The sequence below is a fragment of the Furipterus horrens genome, unplaced genomic scaffold (genome assembly GCF_987537825.1).
Source record: "Furipterus horrens unplaced genomic scaffold, mFurHor1.1.pri manual_scaffold_16, whole genome shotgun sequence".
Lineage (NCBI taxonomy): Eukaryota > Metazoa > Chordata > Mammalia > Chiroptera > Furipteridae > Furipterus > Furipterus horrens.
The window spans coordinates 7,669,352-7,688,337 of NW_028327186.1; the positions used below are offsets into that span (position 1 = coordinate 7,669,352).

General features: G+C 53.1%; 1 protein-coding gene across 2 annotated transcripts in view; it reads right to left on the minus strand.

Annotated features, from left to right (window-relative positions):
- Positions 1-16,338, minus strand: part of ST8SIA2 (ST8 alpha-N-acetyl-neuraminide alpha-2,8-sialyltransferase 2) — a 40,541-nt gene extending 24,203 nt beyond the window's left edge. For both annotated transcript variants that reach the window (XM_090263680.1, XM_090263679.1), the window contains exon 1: positions 16,241-16,338. In XM_090263680.1, the coding sequence (XP_090119806.1) occupies positions 16,241-16,338 (98 nt within the window). The remainder of the gene's footprint in view (positions 1-16,240) is intronic.
- Between the last annotated feature and the right edge of the window lie 2,648 nt (positions 16,339-18,986).

An 18,986-nucleotide genomic window follows, 5' to 3' on the forward strand; every position in this document is an offset into this window, starting at 1 on the left:
GCGCCTCCCCCGTCCCTGAGCTGGGGGCCAAGGAGAGGACAGGGCCCTCTTCTTCTCTGTGTTCCACGGGGAGCGGGTTCTCTCCTGCACACCAAACGTGCTGGGAGAGGGTTGTGAACGAATAGACTAGTCAGAAAAGCTGAAGGCGCCCTCCCCTGTAGAGGGGGAGTCAGCCTTCTGAGAGCACGGCTTGGGGTGAAGGGGGGGACAGCAGCCTCCCTGTCACCCCCCTGCCCACCTCACCTCACCGCCAGGCGTGCTCCAGGCCCACTGGCTGTTCCCCGCTAGTGCTTTTCCTACCGCTACCGCCGCGGCTCGCTGCGCCTCCTTCAGATCTTGGCTCAGATGTCACCCCCTCAGAGTGGCCTTCCCTTCCCACTCCCATCCCGCTGTGTCTTCGGATCACCACGTAGATGCATTAAGTGCACCGCCCAACACAGCTGCTGGAATTAGGCTCCGTGACAGACGCGTGTGTCTGTCCTGCTGATTGCTGCGCCCCCAGCGTGGAGCACAGCGCCTGGACCTCAGAAGGGGTCAGTGAATATCTGTCAGTAGCAGGGTTCTGCCTCCTCTTGCCCTTTGTCACGACAAAGGGGCCAGCCGTCCACCTGAGCTCTGACTTGCATCCCTTCCTGCATTTTGAGACTCATGTTCTGTCAACTGTTTCTTCTCTCTTCCATATAGTCACAGCCTCCTTTCAGCTGTGTGACCACTCTGATTCTTATCTTGGGCCTATTATAGTATATGCCGGGCTCTGGCCTACAGATTTTATACTCTTCATTTAACCCTTGGAGTGCCATGCGTCATTTGAAATTTGGATCAACATGAGACAAAATTATATCAATATGTAACCTGAGGTACAAAAAAAGAGAACAAAACATAAAATACAACTTATTCCATTGCTATTAACACTTATAGCCATCCAAAAAAGAGTCGCTCACAGCGACATTGGCATTCCGAGAGTTAAGCCTCGCATAGCCCTATCAGGCAGAAAAGGCTGTCCCTCTTCACATGAGAAGAAACTGAGGCACAGAGAAGGTGAAAGACTCGCCTGGGGCCACACCGTAAGTAGGGACACCAGGAGTCGAACAAGCAGAAGGACTGGCTCAGGAGCCCAGCCCCTAATCCATCTGCCCTGTCTGCAGCTCACACCAAGTAGCATCTATAATAGCTTTGCTTTTCTTATCTTAAATGAACAACCCAACCGTCATTCCATATTTCCTTCAGCTACTTCTCTCTCGTCAGTACTTCACAGACTTCTTCAAAGGCTCATCTCCACTGATGGTCACTCCACCTTCCCTAGTACCACTCCAGGCTGGCTTACGTCCCGTCCCTTCTATCAAGGAGGCCCTTGGGTGCACACCTCACAGCGGACATTTCTCGGTTCCCGCCTTATCCGAGCCCCGTCAGTGTTTGACAGCGGCAGCCACTTCTTCCCTCCCGCGTAGGTAAATGCAGTGCTTCCTGGTGTGGCAACAGGGTGGCCCTGGACAGACCCTCACCCTCTGGAGGAAACGTGCTATCGGCCAGAAGTATGATGAACGATTCCAAGACACGGGTTAAGAGTCCTCAGGGCATCTTTCATATTCCTTCTGGCTCAGAAGATCCATGATTTTAAATCACCTCCTCTCAGCACTTCAAGGTTCCTTTTGTAATGACACCAAATCCCTCTTTGAGTCTTACCATTTCCCCGGCAGAGGGCCCCCCCTATGAAAAATTCCAGTTTTTCTCTATGTTCACACCCAAACCAGATCCAGACCATGGTGCGTGTGGAGCCAGGTCTCTGGTGCCTGCAGGAAGCTGGGCCCTGCACCCTGCCCTTCCCCTGCTGCAAGGAAGGATTCGTGTGCAGCCAAGGAGGCACCGGAGAATTGAGAGGACGCAAAGGTCACTCAACAAGTGGTTGTGACACAGTTGGTGAGCAAATTGGGAAAAGATTCATGCTAGGTTCTCCACTCGCAGCCCACCAATAAGGATAAACTGGGATCCAGCCATTAAAAGCTATGCTCAGGAATGGTTTTATGTGGAAATTCATTTGAGTCTCCTGTTTTAGCTTATTGGGGCTGCTTAAAGAAAATACCACGGACTGGGTGGCTTAGCAACACCCAAAATGCACTGCTCACCATCCTGGAGGCCGAAACCTGAGACCGGGAACCTGCATGTTAAGTGAGACTTCCCCCTGTATCCTCACTTGGCAGCAGGAAGAGGGAGCTCTATGGGGTCCCTTTTACACGGTCACTAATCCCATTACAAGGGCTCTACCCTCATGACCCAGTTACTTCCCAAAGGCCTTACCGCCTCCCTCCATCACATTGGGAGCTAGGATCCCCACAGGTGTCTTTAGGGGGACACAAATATTCAAACCATAGCACCTCCATTGGCCAGTTACTTAGTGTCCGATTTTGACCGTCACTAGGTCTCCTGTGGCAGATGCAGAGTTAACCTTGGACATTGTTTTACCTTTTATACTGTATCAGAAATATACTACTGCAAAACCTTGACCCGGAGCTTGGCAGCCCTGAGAGCTTCTCATTTCTCTCATGTGGCACAATGCGGGTAAGCCCCTGGTCTCCGAAGAGAAGCGGACTGCCCATCCACCGCTCCCGTGCGCCACACTTAGCTCTTGGACCCGCCTCACCGGGACTTGAAAGGCCTCTGCCGTAAGCCGGCCTCTCTTCTTTCTCTTGTTCATTTCTCCAGGGACCACATTCAGATGCAAGGTCCCCATTAATGCAGCCTTTCCCTGAGAACGCCCCTAGAGGGCACCCAGGAAGGGGACGCCTTTGAAGTCGCTTCTGTTCTGGGTGTTGGATGTGTCCCCTTCCCTACCCTTCTCGGTCCTGGGTGAACGTCCCAGGCTGATATACTGGACACCAGATGTTTGCTGGAGATAAGGAACCTTTCTGATAGTCGAAGGAAGAAGACCTCGCAAGCCCCCCAGTTTAGCTGTGTTTGATGATAGCTTTCCTGTATATTATTACACACGCCCTTGTGCATTTCTAAAATGTGGTCTGCTGAGCATCACACCAACCTTGCTGTAATACATTGACTCCCCTGGTGGTGCCGGGGGGCAGGGAATATCAACGCTGTAGTGTGTGTCTTGCAAGTGTATCAAGAGGCCTCATGAGTTGTGAAGGCAGCTATTGCAGTGCCTGGCATGGAGCAGACACTCAGTGTCTTCGTTTGCTTTCCTCTTCTTTAAAGTAGCCTTTTTTTCTTTTGAATGTAGAGCAGGTGGTAGATGAAAATAGATCAGCACCAACTTACTTCCTTGCTCTGAAATTCCCGAGCAAGGCCCATAGAGGCAAAGCAAAAGGATTAGCTATTTCCGGTGACTCTGGACCCCTTTCAGCCCAGTTGTGATGCTTTAGAGCTGGAGAAGACCTGGAAGTCACCTCACCCCTGTTCCAAAGATGGGGGACCTGAGGCCCAAAGAGCTGGAGCTCGTGCCTAAGGTCATGGCAGATTCGCATGACAAGCCCTGATCTCTGAACTCGGACCTTCAGACATGTTTCTCGTAGTCACACGGGAGCTGTCCCTGCGGCCAGACCACAAGCTCCTCGGACACTTCCTCTGCGCTGCCTTCACCTTTGCATGTGACCAGCCTCCAGCACGGGGCTGTGCGCGCCTGTGTCTGGTGAAGCAGATGCCCTCACGGACGCAGCTCTGCGGGGACTGCTGCTGCTCTAGGTCACTGTTACGGAAACCAGGGACCGGGCAGTGTCCTGAGGCTTTTCTCCAGGGCCACTGTGAGTGCCCTGTGATGCGCCACCGGATCGGAAGCAGATGGCCTTTTCCAGCAGACCGGCCCCGGCAGATAGCGTGTGCTGGTGACGCTGAAACGCGGCATTTGGAAAACAGTTATTAAGCGCTTGCCAGGTGCCATGCACCGGGTATACAGTGATAAACAGGAGAGGAGTGAGCCCTTCCCTTATGAGAAACTATGTTGTGTAAGATGCAAAAAACTAAAAAGTAAATACACCCGCACCGAGTCCAGGCTGAACCAGCCTCTCCAGGGCCTCATCTCCACCGATCGCCAAGACAGAAAACAAGAACAGCACTACACAGTGGGGCTCTGATGAAGACCCCCAAATCCAAAAGTCAATACATTTTACTTTCTTTTATCTCAATTGATCTCAACTCCCACATGTTCCAGCTTCAAAAGGTGAGATTCAGTACCGTTAAGCCAGCCAGGCTGGCACTGACTTAAAAACCCTCCTCGATGCCGTAGGATGGAGGGGCTTGCGGACCCTTATTAATCTCCTTGTTATCAGCCTGCCAGGAGCCAGCCCCACTGATTCCCGATTCTGGCCGCATCCTTCCAGGCCGCAGAGCCTGTATAGAGCCATGAATCATGCTGCTCACAATACTTACTCTATCTGTGGGCTGGTCTTTCTGTATGGAATGGGGGGCGGGGAGGAAGATGGCTTCATCTGTAAAACAGATGGAACTCCGTGGATTTCAAACCAGACAATTATGTGGGAGCGCACATAACCCACCACATGTTCTCCCCTTTGGCCATGGAGAGAAATTCAGGTGACCCTGGACTGTGTGGGTCTATTTATATGCAGATTTTTCAATACTGTAAACATATTTTCTCTTCCTATGATTTTCTTAATGACACTTTCTTTTCTCTTGCTTACTTTATTATAAGAATAACAGTATATAATAATATAACATGCAAAATATATGTTAACTATTTATGTCAACGGTTGGCTATTAGTAGTTAGGATTTGGGGGAGTCAGAAGTTATATGTGGATTTTCAGCTGTGGAGGGGCTCGGTGCCCATGACCCCTGAGTCGTCCAGGGATCAACACTATATAAATAATTGCAGAATGGAGGTGGCAAGGGCCTTTTGGAGCCTCCTGGAATTAACTCCCTCTTCCTGCCCCCCCTCCTTCCCATCCTTTGTTCTCCAAGGCAGCACTGACTCTCTGCCAGGCACCGAGCAAGGAGCTGGGGGTGCAGCGGTCCTGACCCCTTAGCAGGGAAGAGCGCCCTGCAAGAACGAGGGCACGTGAGGCGCGGTGCTGGGGAAGCGGCGGGTGCCAGCAGGCTGCACGAGGGGGGCCCACCTAGTGGTGTTGCCAGGGTGGGGGAGCCTTTGGGCCTAAATCATCTTTGCCTTTTAAGTCGTGCACAAGATAGTTCGATTAGAGGACGCTTTCTGCGCTGGGCAATTTCCCAGATATGGTGATAAATTAGACCTGGTGCTTTTTCTGGAAAGATGAACTCACTTACTCTCTCTGGAAGTTTTGCAAGGAGTTGTCAGCTTTGCGACCACCGGGGCAGGTAATGGCCGGCTCGTGTGTTGTCACTGGAGAGACTTCAGTCATTTTCCTGGTCTACCTTCATGTGTTCGGATAACTTTATTGACTTAATACTTTCCTTAAAATTGACTCACGTAAAAACTTAAATGAATTTATCATAAAAGGAATCTTGATATCACTAACATAAATAGAATACCACTATCCCTTGCCCTGAGTAGAAAGTAATGGCAAAAATAAATATAATTACATTCTTGGCTCCCAGCCTGCCCTGAGGCTGTCTTTATCTGAGGGAGCAGATTGGCTCTAAAAGGTCCCCACACTTACCTTCGGTGGCCCCTAGAGGCCTCCCCTCTCAATTCCTCCATTTTTCATAGAAGAGTGGAGTTTGGAGTTAAATGGCAGGCCGGGCAGGCCACGCAAACCACTCAGGAACCCCAGAATTCTAGGGGACTATTCCTACATGTGCCCACCGTGAAGTGGGCCCACTGCTGTGTAAACGAGCGCCTTGTAGCCAGGCTCACGGCGGGGCTCAGGGACACGGCCAAGGAGTGCTTCGCTGACCCGCTTCTTTGGAAATTTCGATCATGTGTGCCAGCGCTGAGCCAAGGTTGTTTCTTGTACAGACACACTGCAGCCTCCTTCGGCTTCTTTAATGATGACTCCCCCCTGGGTTGGATAGCTCCTCACCTCACCTCTCGCCTCGGGCCTCATTTGGGAGAGAAGCAGTTTTAGTTCCCTGGGAAACAGTGGCTAGACCTTTATAAAACTTAACTCTGTTTTCTGCATTTATTAAGCAGTTACTTTACCTGAGTCTCAATTTACTTGTCCGTAAAATGCATTTTGTAGGGTTTTTGTAATAACGGTGTAAACTAATTTGTGAGAAACCCTTGGTGTACACATAGGCATTCAGCAAGTGGCTATAATAATAATTATTATTAATTTTTCTGACATCCATTTGAGGGTCACTGTAGACCGACTCTGTGATGGGCAACAGGGATCCTCAGAGAAATTTCCCCCTGGTTTGATGGGCCAAGGTCAGTGCCTGGGTTTGGACGCTGCACACGGCTGGGGAAACCAGTTATGCCCAGCAGCATTGGAGGGGTGCCTGCCCATTCCCTGGGCTCTTATTATGACACAGATTCAGTTCCATTAGGCCTGGGTCTGGGATGAGGCCCTAGATGTTGCATTTCTACCAGAATTCCAGATGATGTCCCTGCGGCTGGTTCGAGGACCGCGCTCCGAGTAACAAGGCTCTAGCCCAGGGGTTCTTCCAGGGTGGTCCTCAGAGGGACCAAAGGTATCGGCATCACCTAGAAATGGGCAATGCCAAGGCTCAGACCCCCCACCCCACCCCCAGACCCGCTCAGTCAGGCACCCTGGGGTGGGGCCAGCTCGGCTTTAACAACCTCAGACAGTGCCAGACCACAGCTCGGGCACCTCCTGCGCCTGGAATCCACATGTGCTCCTCCCTGTTTGCTATGCGAAGAGCGGCATCAGCCGGAACGGGGGGAGACAGCCGTCTCTCAGCAGTTTCCAGCTGAGCAGCATTTTGGGACGCTCTTCTCTTTTAGAGTCACCCTTGGACCGAACACTAAAGGGGGCAGGTGCTCGGGAAACGGCAGCTGGGACCCTGGATCTGGGAGGGAGGGGTGCTCTGGGCTGTCTGTGCCCTTGGCCCTCAGCCTTTGTCCTTCATGCCTCTGGTCCCTACCACTCCAGGCCTCCCACCCATGCGGTCTGGGCTCCGATGAGACCTATGACTGCCCCCCCCCCCAAATGTGGGCAGGCAGACAGGGCAACAAGCACTTACAGAGCACCCACAAAACGGTGTGTATGTGCGCGGTCCACGGTCCTCACTCCCAGGCGCTGGCTTCTTGGGCCAGTTCCAGAAAGTGTGTCCAAATCCACTCATAAAAATGCTTATTATTTCTCTAATTCTAGTTGGTGTCCCTGCCTCTTTTTCTGACTTCACTCCCTCCCCACCCTGACTTTTGGCACTATTCTATTTTTTGAATTGATGTTGTTTTGTTAAAACCAAAATTGCACTCTTAGCTCAATGTGTCTTGGGCGCCTGCCAGGCACTCTTCATATTGATTAGGGTACAGTTCAGGCCATTACCCAGAGGGTACGTCGAGTCACTCCCCAAACTTCTGGAACCTCAGGGGTGCAGCGGAGGGAGTTTTGCTGCTTGCAGGAGAAAAGCAGACGAAAGTCACCCACCCTATCCATGTACCGACTCGCTCTCTCCTGACACCTTATGTCTCCTCCCTTCATTCTTTAAGCTATGCTGGCATTTCCTGGGGAAGGCATGAACTAACCCTGGGTATTGCTCCTCCGCGCACAGCCAGTATCCTTGTTCTTGAAATCGGAGATGGGGAAACCTAGTAACAAGCGCCCGCACCTCACTGGGCAGAGTCCAAGGGAGGCTGCCCCTTCCTTGGCAGCCACTGGGGTGACATTCCTGGGGCGATGGCTGCCATTTTGTTTGGGTGGCTCCTCCGACCTGCCGTGGGTCTTCTCCGTAGTCTCAGGTGCTTCTGGCTGCTCTGTACAAGCTCCGGCACAGAAAACGAGACCGGGAGTGTGGAGGGCCCAGGGCAGCAGGAGGAGGGGAGCAGGCAGCCCAGTGACAAGAGTGTACGCAAGTAGCTAAGGGCAAACCCAAGGGAAATCCGAGCTCCTTGTGTCCTGGCTGTGTGACCTTAGCAAGTTGCGGAACCTCTCTGAGCCTCTGTTTCCTTGTCTGCAAATGGGCAAACAGGGTGGCGATGAGGGTGAACAAGAGACCCAGGCAGCTCTCAGAGGAAGGGTGGGCACACGTCAGCCCCAGGGAAATGGGGCTCACGGTGCCTGGACGATCTCCCTGGAGACGCCTGTCCCCTCCCTGACCGCGTCCTTCCTTCTCTGCCAGGCGCTGCCAGGCCCGAGGAAGCTGATCGCCCTAGCCCTTCTCTTTCCCCAGGGGAAAACCCCTCTGGGCCTTAATCCTGTGTGTTGCTTTTCTCTTCCTTCAGTGTGTAACTCTCTCTCCCTCTGCAAAGGAGGTGGGCACACAAACACTGGGCCCCAGCGCCACTTGGGTGAGACTTGGGAGCAAGAAGAGTGGCTGGGGTGGGGGAGGAAAGAGAGAAGGCAGACTGTGTGTGTGGAGGGCGGGGGGCACCACTCCACAACCAGGGGACCCGGAGCTGACCCCCCTGAATTGTATTGACCTTTTGGGGCGGCCCTAATCCATGACAGTCCCAAGTCTGCCCTTGGGCCTCTTTCAGTGTTGCCGCTTCCAGGTCCCTGTCTCTCACAGACCTTTGGGCTTCCAGGCCGCATCCTTTGGAAACCCGGGCATGCATGTTTCCCCCAGTGGGTGTCATTCAGCACATCGTTTTGGGGTGGTTCTTCTCATTCCCTGCAGCCTGGGTTCACACCCTAGCACCGCACCTTCCTAGCTGGGTGACTTTGGCTGAGTGACTTAACTGCTCTGGGTCGTAGCTTCGTCATCTGTAAAACGGAGAGAATAACTCAGACCTCATGAGGCTGCGGTGAAGGTGACGGGTGTGAAAATAGCTGAAAGGCTTAGGATCCCGTCTGGCACACAGCAGGCATGCGGAAAAAAGGGGACTGTTGTAATTCTCTGCTGACATCAGCTTCCTCAGGGAGAAGCCATGCGAGGGACTCTTCCAGAGAAGCTCAGACCCAGACTACTCGACTTCAGGGGTCAGTAATATTTCCAGAAAATTGGGGTTGGAGAGTCTTAATCAACCCCTTCTGCTAAGGAAGACCATCACGTACATTATCTATCCTCACCCTCTTTCAGGAAAGGAGGAATATCAATATGCAGAAGAAAAAAAAAGACATCATCTTAGAATATAGAATAGCTCTCAGGAGATGACAGTTGGCAACTTGAAACTAACCTAATTGCCACTGGCTGCAGTGTGCTTTTTAATTTTTTTTTTTCTTTTCCCTTTGGGATCACACCCTATCGGCAGATCAGCATTTGGGGGCCACTGACCTAAGGGCCATTTCTGAGAGGCTAGAAGAGGATGAGAAATTGTAGCCTCGAGCCTTAAAAAGGGACCAGGAAGCATAGCTGAGTCCGTCCATATTCTCCCAATAATAACAGAAAAAGTGCTCTGGAAACTCTTTGACAGCAGGCGCTTCCCTTTCACAGAGCAATTCTGGAACTCACACGCCCACAGGCAAAGCGGGAGCTGAATTCCCAAGGCAGTGAGTGAATCAAGATCCCCTACAGACGCGTAGGGCAGAGCCGCTCCTGCCGACCTGTAATACAGATCCATGACTTGTTGGGGCCACTGCTCAACCCCCAGCTGGAGCAGTCCCTTTCACCACTGTCAGGACTGTGACAGCCGATACTGAGAAAACGCTGGGACAAACAGGTCCCGCCAGGACACTAGGCAGCTTCCTAGCCTAGTGACGAATTGCAGGCGGCTGGGGAGGATTTAAAACCATCCTAGCTGCCACCCAGGAGAGTGACTAATCCCAGCATTCCAGGACAAGCCCCAGACCGGCCATCATTCAGACACAGGGCATGGGTTCCCTGGGCACAGAAGGCACAAAAGTATCTCACCCCGGTGCTTCTCTTGGGGAGATGGGCCTGTCTCCTGATGCACCTCCACCCCCCCCCCCTGTGGTGCTCCTGTCCCTCCTCCCCCCTCAGTTATTTTCACTCATCTGTCCATCTGTCTGTCTAACTCACTTTTGCTGAGAGATATGTGGCTCCTCAGCTTAGGTAGGGGCCACGCAGCTACCACATGTCTCAACCAATCCATCCTCATCCCTTGGTTTGACCAGTGGTTGAAAACCAAAACACCACTTACAAGTGCTTAATAAAGCCAACCTTTGAGAGGACACACACGGACCTGGCCTCACATTTCTTATTCCTTCAATGTTTCAAGCACACAACATCCAGCATCCATTCTGGGCACCAGCCTTTGCAAGGTAACAATTGGCCCCAGGTCTGCTCTTAATGCCAGCGAGGGAGCCAGGAAGGAGAGAGAGATGGGCAGAGTCGGCACTTTGTCTCCAGGCGGAAGGAGGGTGCGGCTGGGGCAGTGGCTGGGCTGGAAAGGATTGTTGGAGAATGGAGAGCCGGGCCGGGGCTTGGAGGTGGGGTTCTGTACCTGCTTACTAACTGAGCTGGCAGCGGGAAATACACCACTGGGTCCGCCTCTGTTACAGACTAGAAAGGGTCTTTCATTTCCATTGGCCTGCTCCCCAGCATCCTAAGACGATGAGCAGTGCCCTTAACTGGGCTGTACCCACCTTGTTGGAAAAGCAGTGGCTTTCTGAGCAAGGGCAGGGTGTTTACTTGCTATTAGAATATATCGATGTTTGGGGGCAGAGACTGACTGCTTATTTCTGTCACGTCCTAGGCTAGAGTTCATTCAAAAAAAGTGTTATGGGCTTCATTTAATAAACCATATACTTATCAGCGGGGGATGCGGGTAAGGAAAAACTAAAACGTAATTGTTGAGTCCATCTCCGTAGGATACTGGCATGATGGCATGCTAAGGGTATACACAGGAAGGGTGGCCACCCCAGGCTGTCTGAGGAGGGTCTGAGGTCTGAGAATGCTTTGCGAAGAAGGTGATATCAGTCCTTAGCCTGATAGGAGGAGTCAGGAGAGGGACAGATAGGGAGGGGCGGGAGTCAGGAAGGGTGGTGTGTGCAAGGAGATTGTAGACACGTGCCAAGGCGCCGAGGCATGAAGGCACAGTGCATTCTGGGAACTGTGAGCAACATAGAATGGCTGAAGCCCAGGAAGATTGAAGAAGGAGGCAGGGGCCAGGTTATGTATTACCTTGTTCCCCGTGCTAAAAAGCAATTGGGAGCCTTGATAAAATCCCATTCTCTCTGAGAAGTATTTATAATTTGTAATTTGCAACATCCCCAATTTGTAAAACCTAAACAACTTCAAAACCTAGCAACCCTGCTTTATAAGAGAGAGACGTTGAGTGGTGAATTGGTTTCTAAGATGAATATCTATTTACAATTTAAATTTGATGCTAGGAACCATGGGCAGTACAGACTTGGAACAAGTGACTTAAAAATCAGAGTCCTTTTCTTTCCTATTTTATTCTCCAATCATGTTTATACTTGAGTGAAGTACCCAGGACTGAAGAGAAGAACGAACTTTAGAAAATAAAAAATTGCATATCTTGAACAAATATGTATGCTCCTTAGAGAGTGCCTGGCTGCAGTTGCTCAGAGAAAAGGTCATTTTCTTTCCCATCTACCTGGACTCACCCCCTAAAAGGTGCACCTCACCTCGCTGTTGGCTGATGGCAGGGGTTGCTGCCGGCCCAGGGATGTAGTCCCTACTGATGATCAGAGCTAGCCCCTTGTTACTTTCCTAGATGGTGCTTGATGTTTGGCTGGGGAGCACGAGGACCCCTAGACATGGTGTGCTGGCCAGCATTGGTTCTGATCAGTTTGGTATCCATTCAACAGGTCAGTGCGCAAGAGGGGCCAGTCGTCAAATATCTTTACTGTCACCCTTGATCCAGACCACAGATGCCTAGTCAAACGGCATGTCGAAGCGGGGAAGGTGCCTCCCATTGACACGGGGTTTGCGATGGGATGGGAGCTTTCCCTCCCCATGCGGCCTAAGGACGCACCTGTGAGTCTGAGGTGCTCATACCCACGGCAGGTGAGCTTGCCTGGAGGCCAGGCAATCGTGCCATTGTGTCTTTAGCATCACGCCAACCTTGACTGGACTAGAGGGACACTTTGTGGAGGTGGGTCTGAGTCCTTCTGCAGTCCTCTTTATGCACCTTCCTTCTGTCTGCAGGAAAGACTACTGAGGCCAGACCAGGCTCTTAGGAAACCCGGGGCCATTGGAAGAGCCATGGAGAATGAGTTAGGAAGGCTGGCTCTGAGATCTAGTTTGTAATATCACTACAGGGAGAAAAGAATTCAGATGACAGGAGATGAGAGGACAGCCCAGCCTGGCAGCCAACAGCGTGGCTACGGCTTCTTGTACAGCTGAGGTTACTTGCTTCATCACTAGCAGTCTACACCCCTCTGAGCCCCCGTTTCCTCACTGGTAAGCCTCACATAGCTATAGTACTTTGCTTAGAGAGGTTGGTGAGGACCGAACGCACTGTACTTACGCAATTAGCACAGTGCCTGGCAAACAAAGCTCAAAAAAGAATAACTCTCGGTGTCACTGGTAGGTGACCATTAAGAGGCCAGGAGGATGACATGTGCCAATGTCCACAAGGCATTTGAAATAGCTCTTGGCTCAGAGCAGGCGCTCAATAAATCAATAAATGATAACTATCATCATCGTTGTCATCCTCACCATTATTTTGATACCTCCCCTTAACCAGAGTTCTGTAACTCATATGATTAGAGGAGCCCATCTGGGGACCAAGGCATTGGGTTACAAAGGAGACCCTTGCAGGCTTGTCCTGTCCGTAACCAGAGAGCATTTCTTCTTAGGGTCAAGTTTACCCTAATCATAAAGAAAGAGGGGGTTTTTTAGAGGATGCCCTGTACTCCCTTCCCGCCTTAAGGCTCTGGGAGTCTCAGCCTTGCCCAAGGGGAGTGGGCGCCCATCACTGGGCCAGACCTGGGAAAGACAGTCATCCAACAGATGTTTATTGAGTGCCTCTGACTTACAAGTTCTGGGGGCACCCTGGGGGGCAAGACAGTCATGCCCACACCCGCCTCTCGGAGGTTACTTTCAAAACTAAAGGCCAAGGGACAATTAGAAAAATATTTTCACTTATAACTTGGCCCCAGTGACTCTAAAATGTGCAGAGTCCTGCACGTGTTAGTTACAACCAGGGGCTGTTTTTCCAAAGCTGCACCCAACCTCTGATTTCTTTGGGTGCTTTGCAGAGAGCTCGTATTTCTAAATTTCCTTTTTCTCATTCAGGCCCAGGGAGGTATTTCCACAAGCAAGTGAATTAGAAATTAACATATTTTAAATTTCTGTTTTCTTTTTTATTGAATTGATTGGGGTGACATTGGTTAATAAAGTTATATAGATCTCAGGGGTACAATTCTACAGTACATCATCTGTATATCGTACTGTGTGGTCCCCACCCCAAGTCAAGTCTCCTTCCATCACCACTGATCCCCCCTTTACCCTCTTCCACCTCCCCTACCCCCCTTTCCCTCTGGTCATCACTGTACTGTCATCTGTGCAGAAATGTAACTTTGAAAACCCTCACTCAGGAAAAGAGATGTGTCTCAGAAAAAATCCCTTGGAAGAAAGCCCTGACCCTCACAATACCTCATATGATTCCTAGGGCCGCACAGGACCTCGGAGACCACTGCGTCAAAAGCCTCATTGTCTAAGAAAGGGAACCAGGAGCTTCAGAAAAGTGTATCTCAGTTTTGTCCCTCCAGACAGTACAGGTGTAATTCTTCTCTCCTCTTTCATTTCTCATGCCATGGTCTTTGAAAAATTTACTCCAAAATGAGGTTCCTTCCTTCTTTCTAACAGATCACAGGGTCCCACTGTTCATTGTCTTCCAGAAACAGCTCTCCTTTTACAGAATCACTGCCCTCTCCCAGGCCCTGACAGAGGCAGGTAATTTGTAACCCTCCACAGCACAGGTTGAGATCAAGTTGGCAAAGTGGCACCATGGTCTTCAGTGTGATTCACGGTCTCCTGGGAAGGCGTACAGTGAGGAAGGCACAGCTGGCACCCCTCCCTGTCACTGTGCCAGGACACGGAGCACATGGAGTGCCCTCTGGCCGCTGGGATGAGGGTGGTTACGAGTTTTAACTAAGTGACTGAGCTTGAAATCTGGCTTATCGGTAGATATAAGGGTCTGTTGGGGTTCCCGTCCTCTGTCCCATATTCTCCCTCCCCCAGTCATGGCAACTCCCAGATATGCCTCCTCTCCTCTGAGTTCCGCATGTGGAGGGCAGACTTGGAGGTACTGAGGGAGGTCGGTGTCACCGGAACGAAGGACCAGGCCATAGAAGATAACACATTTGAGTTGTCTGACAGATTTCCCCAGACTCAACCCAGGCAGGGATCTCCCAATGAAACAGACCCCAAGGGGCACACCCATAGCATCCGAGCCCTAGGTTTGAAATATATATCTAAGTACCCTTCTTAGCCAAGGTCTTGGAGCTTATGCCTGGGTACCATGCTGGAACAACCTAATGCAGGGGAAGTGCGGCATTATGTGCAAACTGGTTTTCTGATTGCACGTTAAAAATTACAAGTCCCTGGCATGTAGAAGGTAGTTGGTAAAAGTTCAGTGAACGGACGAGCAAGGGATGACTGAGTACACAGCCCTTAAGATTTTATAGCAGAACAATGGGCAGCTGCTGGTCCCTCCCTCTCACATGCCAAGGTCAGCAAGTGTTCTGGGCCAGGCAGAGCCCACATCTGGGAGAAGAGGGAGGGGGAGCCTAGAGGAAAGCCCTTCCCCCTGGACCTCCATCATCAAAAACGTGGCTAGCCCATTTCCTTTCCTCCCCACGTTTTTGAGTTGAACCGCTACAGAAAGCTGTTCTGTATCTCCGCGTGGGCGCTGGGGGCATGTCTTGTGTTAACTAACTAGTATTTGTGAAAGTTTTGGGAGCTCTTGGGGAAAATCGAGGATGAGGAGGAGAAAGAAGCAGAGAAAAGGATTCTTGGAAGAGCGGCGGAGTTCCCAGAAGGGTTGCACAGATGGAAAGGAGAAAAGGAAAGGGCAGGCAGTGGTGCCTGCCCCAGGTTTGGGTCCCTAGGGCCTGCGCATCTGGGCCTGGGACAGGCCCTTTCCCTTTCGAGGAAACTATCAACATAGGAGCCCTCAACTCGGGCTGATACAATGAAATAACAAATTGGACAAAGGAGGGGCGCACGCGGTGCGGGACTCGCACAGGGCGCCTGGCTTGGCACTAGCTCCGCGGAGGAAGGGACATTCTGTCCGCTCGGAGACATCACCACCTCGTGCCCAGGCTCAAGAAGCTCTCCTCTGGGCCCCTCAGAACCCTCGCTCTCTCCCCACCAGCCCACTGTGGCTTGGAAGCTTTTTGATGGCACAGAAGCAAAGAGGGGCCGGACTCTGCGGGAGGCTGCCCGGCGGGGCGCAAGGATCAGCCTGTGGGACCCAGGGCGGGTGCGCCCCCTGATGCAAGTGCGCGCTCCTGGAAGTCCCGAGCCTGGGCTAGAGGCCCCGCCCCACCTCAGGAGAGATCCGGAGAAAAGCTAGGGCAAGACCGCGCGCCGGGGCGCCCCCGAAGACCACCGGGCGGCGGTATAGACTTTCCAGAAAGGTCTCCATCTCCACGCCGAGAGCTCACAGGAACTCGGGGGTGCAGGGGGAACCGTGAGGTTAGCTGAGCGTCCAAAGCCAGGCGAGGGCGGGGAGGTCTCAGCCCAACCCCGCGCGCTCCACCTCTAGCGATTCCAACGCGCGCCTCACCACTGGGTTCCCGGGTTGGCGGGAGGCGCGTGTGCGTGTCTGTACTGGGGACACTCCCCTTCCCGGGAGCCCATGCAGAGCTCCCGCCCTCTGAAAGGGTCCGGGGATCCCCTCCCCCAGCACAGAGATCCCCGCGCGTCCCCTGCCCACTTTGCCAAGCCGAGAAAGCGGCCGAGCTGGAGACAAAGAAACTCCTGCCTCCTCCACTCTTGGCCCCTCCGCCGGTCCCAGGCACACCCCCGCGCCCTCCCTCGACCCTGACGATGTCGCGCGTGGACTATCTGGGGAAGGGGGGAAGGCGGCAGGGTGGGCGAGTCCGCTCACTGATGCGGGCCAGCTGGAGGCGGCCCGTGCTCCCTGCTCGGGGACACCCCACGGCAGCCGTGTCCCCACCCGCCGCTCATCAAACCGTCCCGGGCCCGCCGCACCGCCACCACAGACCAAAACCGTGCTCCCACCTCCCCAGCGAAGCGATAGTGGGCGCGGCGAACACAAAGCCGGGTGGGGAGGGCGGAGAGCACAGGGAGAGAGCCATCCTGCCGGGGCTCGGCATGGCCCGGGGCGCAGCTATTTACCCGATTTCTTCTTCGATCTCCGAGATGTCTGCGAAGATGAGGAAGACCACGAGCAGCGTGAGCGCAGCCAGCATCCAGCTCCGGAACTGCAGCTGCATGGTGGCTTCGCGCCCACCGGGACCCTTGCGGGCTGGAGCAAGGAGCGGGGCTGGAGGGAAGGGCGGCAGGCGCTAGAGCCTCCGCGCGCGGCGTGCAGCGCGCAGCGGGGCAGACACCCTGCGCTCCCGGCGAGTCCGGGCCAGCGGCGGCGGTGACAGAGGCAGACAGGGTTTGCTCAGGCGCTGCGAGCCCGCTTGCTCTCTCTCTCTCTCCCCCTCTCGGTTCCCACCCGCTCCTCCTCTCCCTTCCCCTCCCCTCCCCTCTCCTCTCCTCCCTTCCCCCCCCCCGCCCTGCGTGGGGCTCCGCGCGCGCAGTTTGACAGCTTTCCTCCGTGCTTCTGCTCGCCTCCTCCCACCCCAATCAACTCCAGTGTCCAGCTGGCCGCCTCGGCGTCTCCCGCCTGCCTTCTTTCAGTGCGCGAGGGCGTTGGGACGTGGCCGGAGCCTGCCGCTCCGCGCCCAGGGAGGCTGAGCTCAGGGCACGGTGTGCGGCTGGGTACCGAGCTGAGCCCAGGGAAGAGCACGCACCGCCCCGCGTACCCCGCCAGCTGGCAAACGCCCTCCCTCGCCCGTTCTTTGTCCAGCGCCTCTGCTTTCTTGAAAAGTTTTCTCGACACAAAGACCAATACCTGGGGACAGCTCCCAGCGCGCAGCAAGAAGGCGGTTTCGACAGTTGGCACTTTAGGAGGGGAGATGGGAGGAGGAGAGGGAAGAAGAAATATCCAAGACAGGCCAGCTTTGGGGGAGATGTTGATTGCAGTTTGTGGGCGAGGTGCTGGGCTGGGAGAACGACACCCCCAACTAGTCGGTCATCTTAGTGTCCACTGACAGGTGGAGACTGGGTTCTGAGAGGCTCCCTGAGTTGCCTGAGGTCACACACTGGTGGCTGGAACCCCAGGCGTATGCTGGTGGAGTGGCTGCACTACCCACAATGGCAGGCTCAGTTCCTGCCCCTCCTTAGCCCTTGCTGTGCTGACTCTGGTCTGGGCTTCATCTCTTCAGCTCTTGCCCTCTCCTCTGAAATCAGTGGCCCTCTCCTCCCATCCCAGTCCTATCTTGATCTAAAGGCCTGTTAGAAAATACAGCTCCCACAAGGGTTATTGCTCCCAATCCAGTACCTAATATTTTATGCTTCCCCGTCTTAGACAGTTTAACTCAAATTACATTTTGCACCAACCTTTAGCCTAGGGTGGAAAGAACCCCTTTAAGTTTTACTGCAATTAACAATTACATATTTTTTCTTGAGCTAACTATAACAATACTGAAATCAGGAAATGTGCTCCTCAGAAACAATCGTCTTGTTTATTATGAAAGGATCCCTGGGGTTTGGGAAGCTGTGTTGAATGTCCTAACTGCCTGGAAAGGACTCTCTAATGAATGGGAGGGGTAGATGGTCTGTGCCCCCAGGGCCACCCGAATGGAGCCAGGCCTCAAAGGGGCCTGGCAGTGGCTAAGTCCCTTCTGGAGGACCCTGGGAAGGTAACAGGGGCACAAAAGCCTCCCCTGCCAAAGCCTGTGCCCAGGGTCCCTTTGCTTCTTGGTGTGTAGGAAGCACAGGCTGGAGGCAGGCTTCCCAGCAAGCGGCCGCTGGACAGCCCGCAGGAGGAGTTCCCGTCTCCGGAGCAGCAGAAGGAGGAGCGCAGAGAAACAGGAAAGCTCCGAGCCTGGGGAGCGGATGTCTTTTCCCCAGAGGAGGGGTGTACCAGTTCCCTTGCTCGCGTTTCCTCTTCCCCGGCCCCTGGGGAACTCAAGCACTGTTACAGGGAGCTCCTCTCAATTACCGCTTGGTCTTACTGGGGGGAGACTTTCTGACATTGAGTGCAGTGTTGGCTGTCACTCTTCCTGTCCCTTAGGGGTGGCAACAGACAACAAGAGAGGGTTTCCCAACAGCACCCCCAAACCACGTGGTCTAACCATCATGCCTCTGAGTTTTCAGAGTGCCTAGGTTTTTCCCTCTGTCTTGCTTGATGAGTGGTTTAGGAATTCTGAGGCTGTATTGATCATTTTGTCTTCTTTTTCTGAGCTCAATGGCTGGGATATCTGAACAGGGAAAGGCAGGGACAGGGTGAAGCTGTTTCCACTGTGCAGTATTCCAGTCAGTCAGTCAGTCAGTCACTCCATCACTTAACTGTATTAATTAGGCACCTACCCTGTGAGCTCCAACCCAGCTATGGGCCCCTGAGTAGCTTGTAACTGATAAGTAGGGTCACCCAAGAGAGCAAGTGGAAACTGGCTGGCCTCCTCCTCTGCTCTCTGCTTCTCTACCAACTACACTCTTGCTACCCTGAGCACCGTGGGGGGGTTGTGGGGACCCTAAATTCCCCCCAGGTCAGATAAACCTCACTGCTACAAGCACTGTTACAATGGAGTCATATTTCCATTTCCTGTTCGGTGACCCATGTTATCACCGAAGGCTCAGAGCCTCCCTCCTTTGGACCCACTTATGAAGAGTCCTCAAGAGCAGCCAGGAAAAGTGGAAATTTATTCAATAAGTTTCCCTTGCAGAGAGATCCAGACCCACAGAGCAAGGCCCCTCAGTACATCCACTGGGAAGTGTCGAGCTAGCTTTGTAATGTAGATGCTGTCCTTGGCACTGAGTGTCCCTGCGATGGGATTTTGCTCAGAGGGTGTTGGGGCATCCTCGTGAT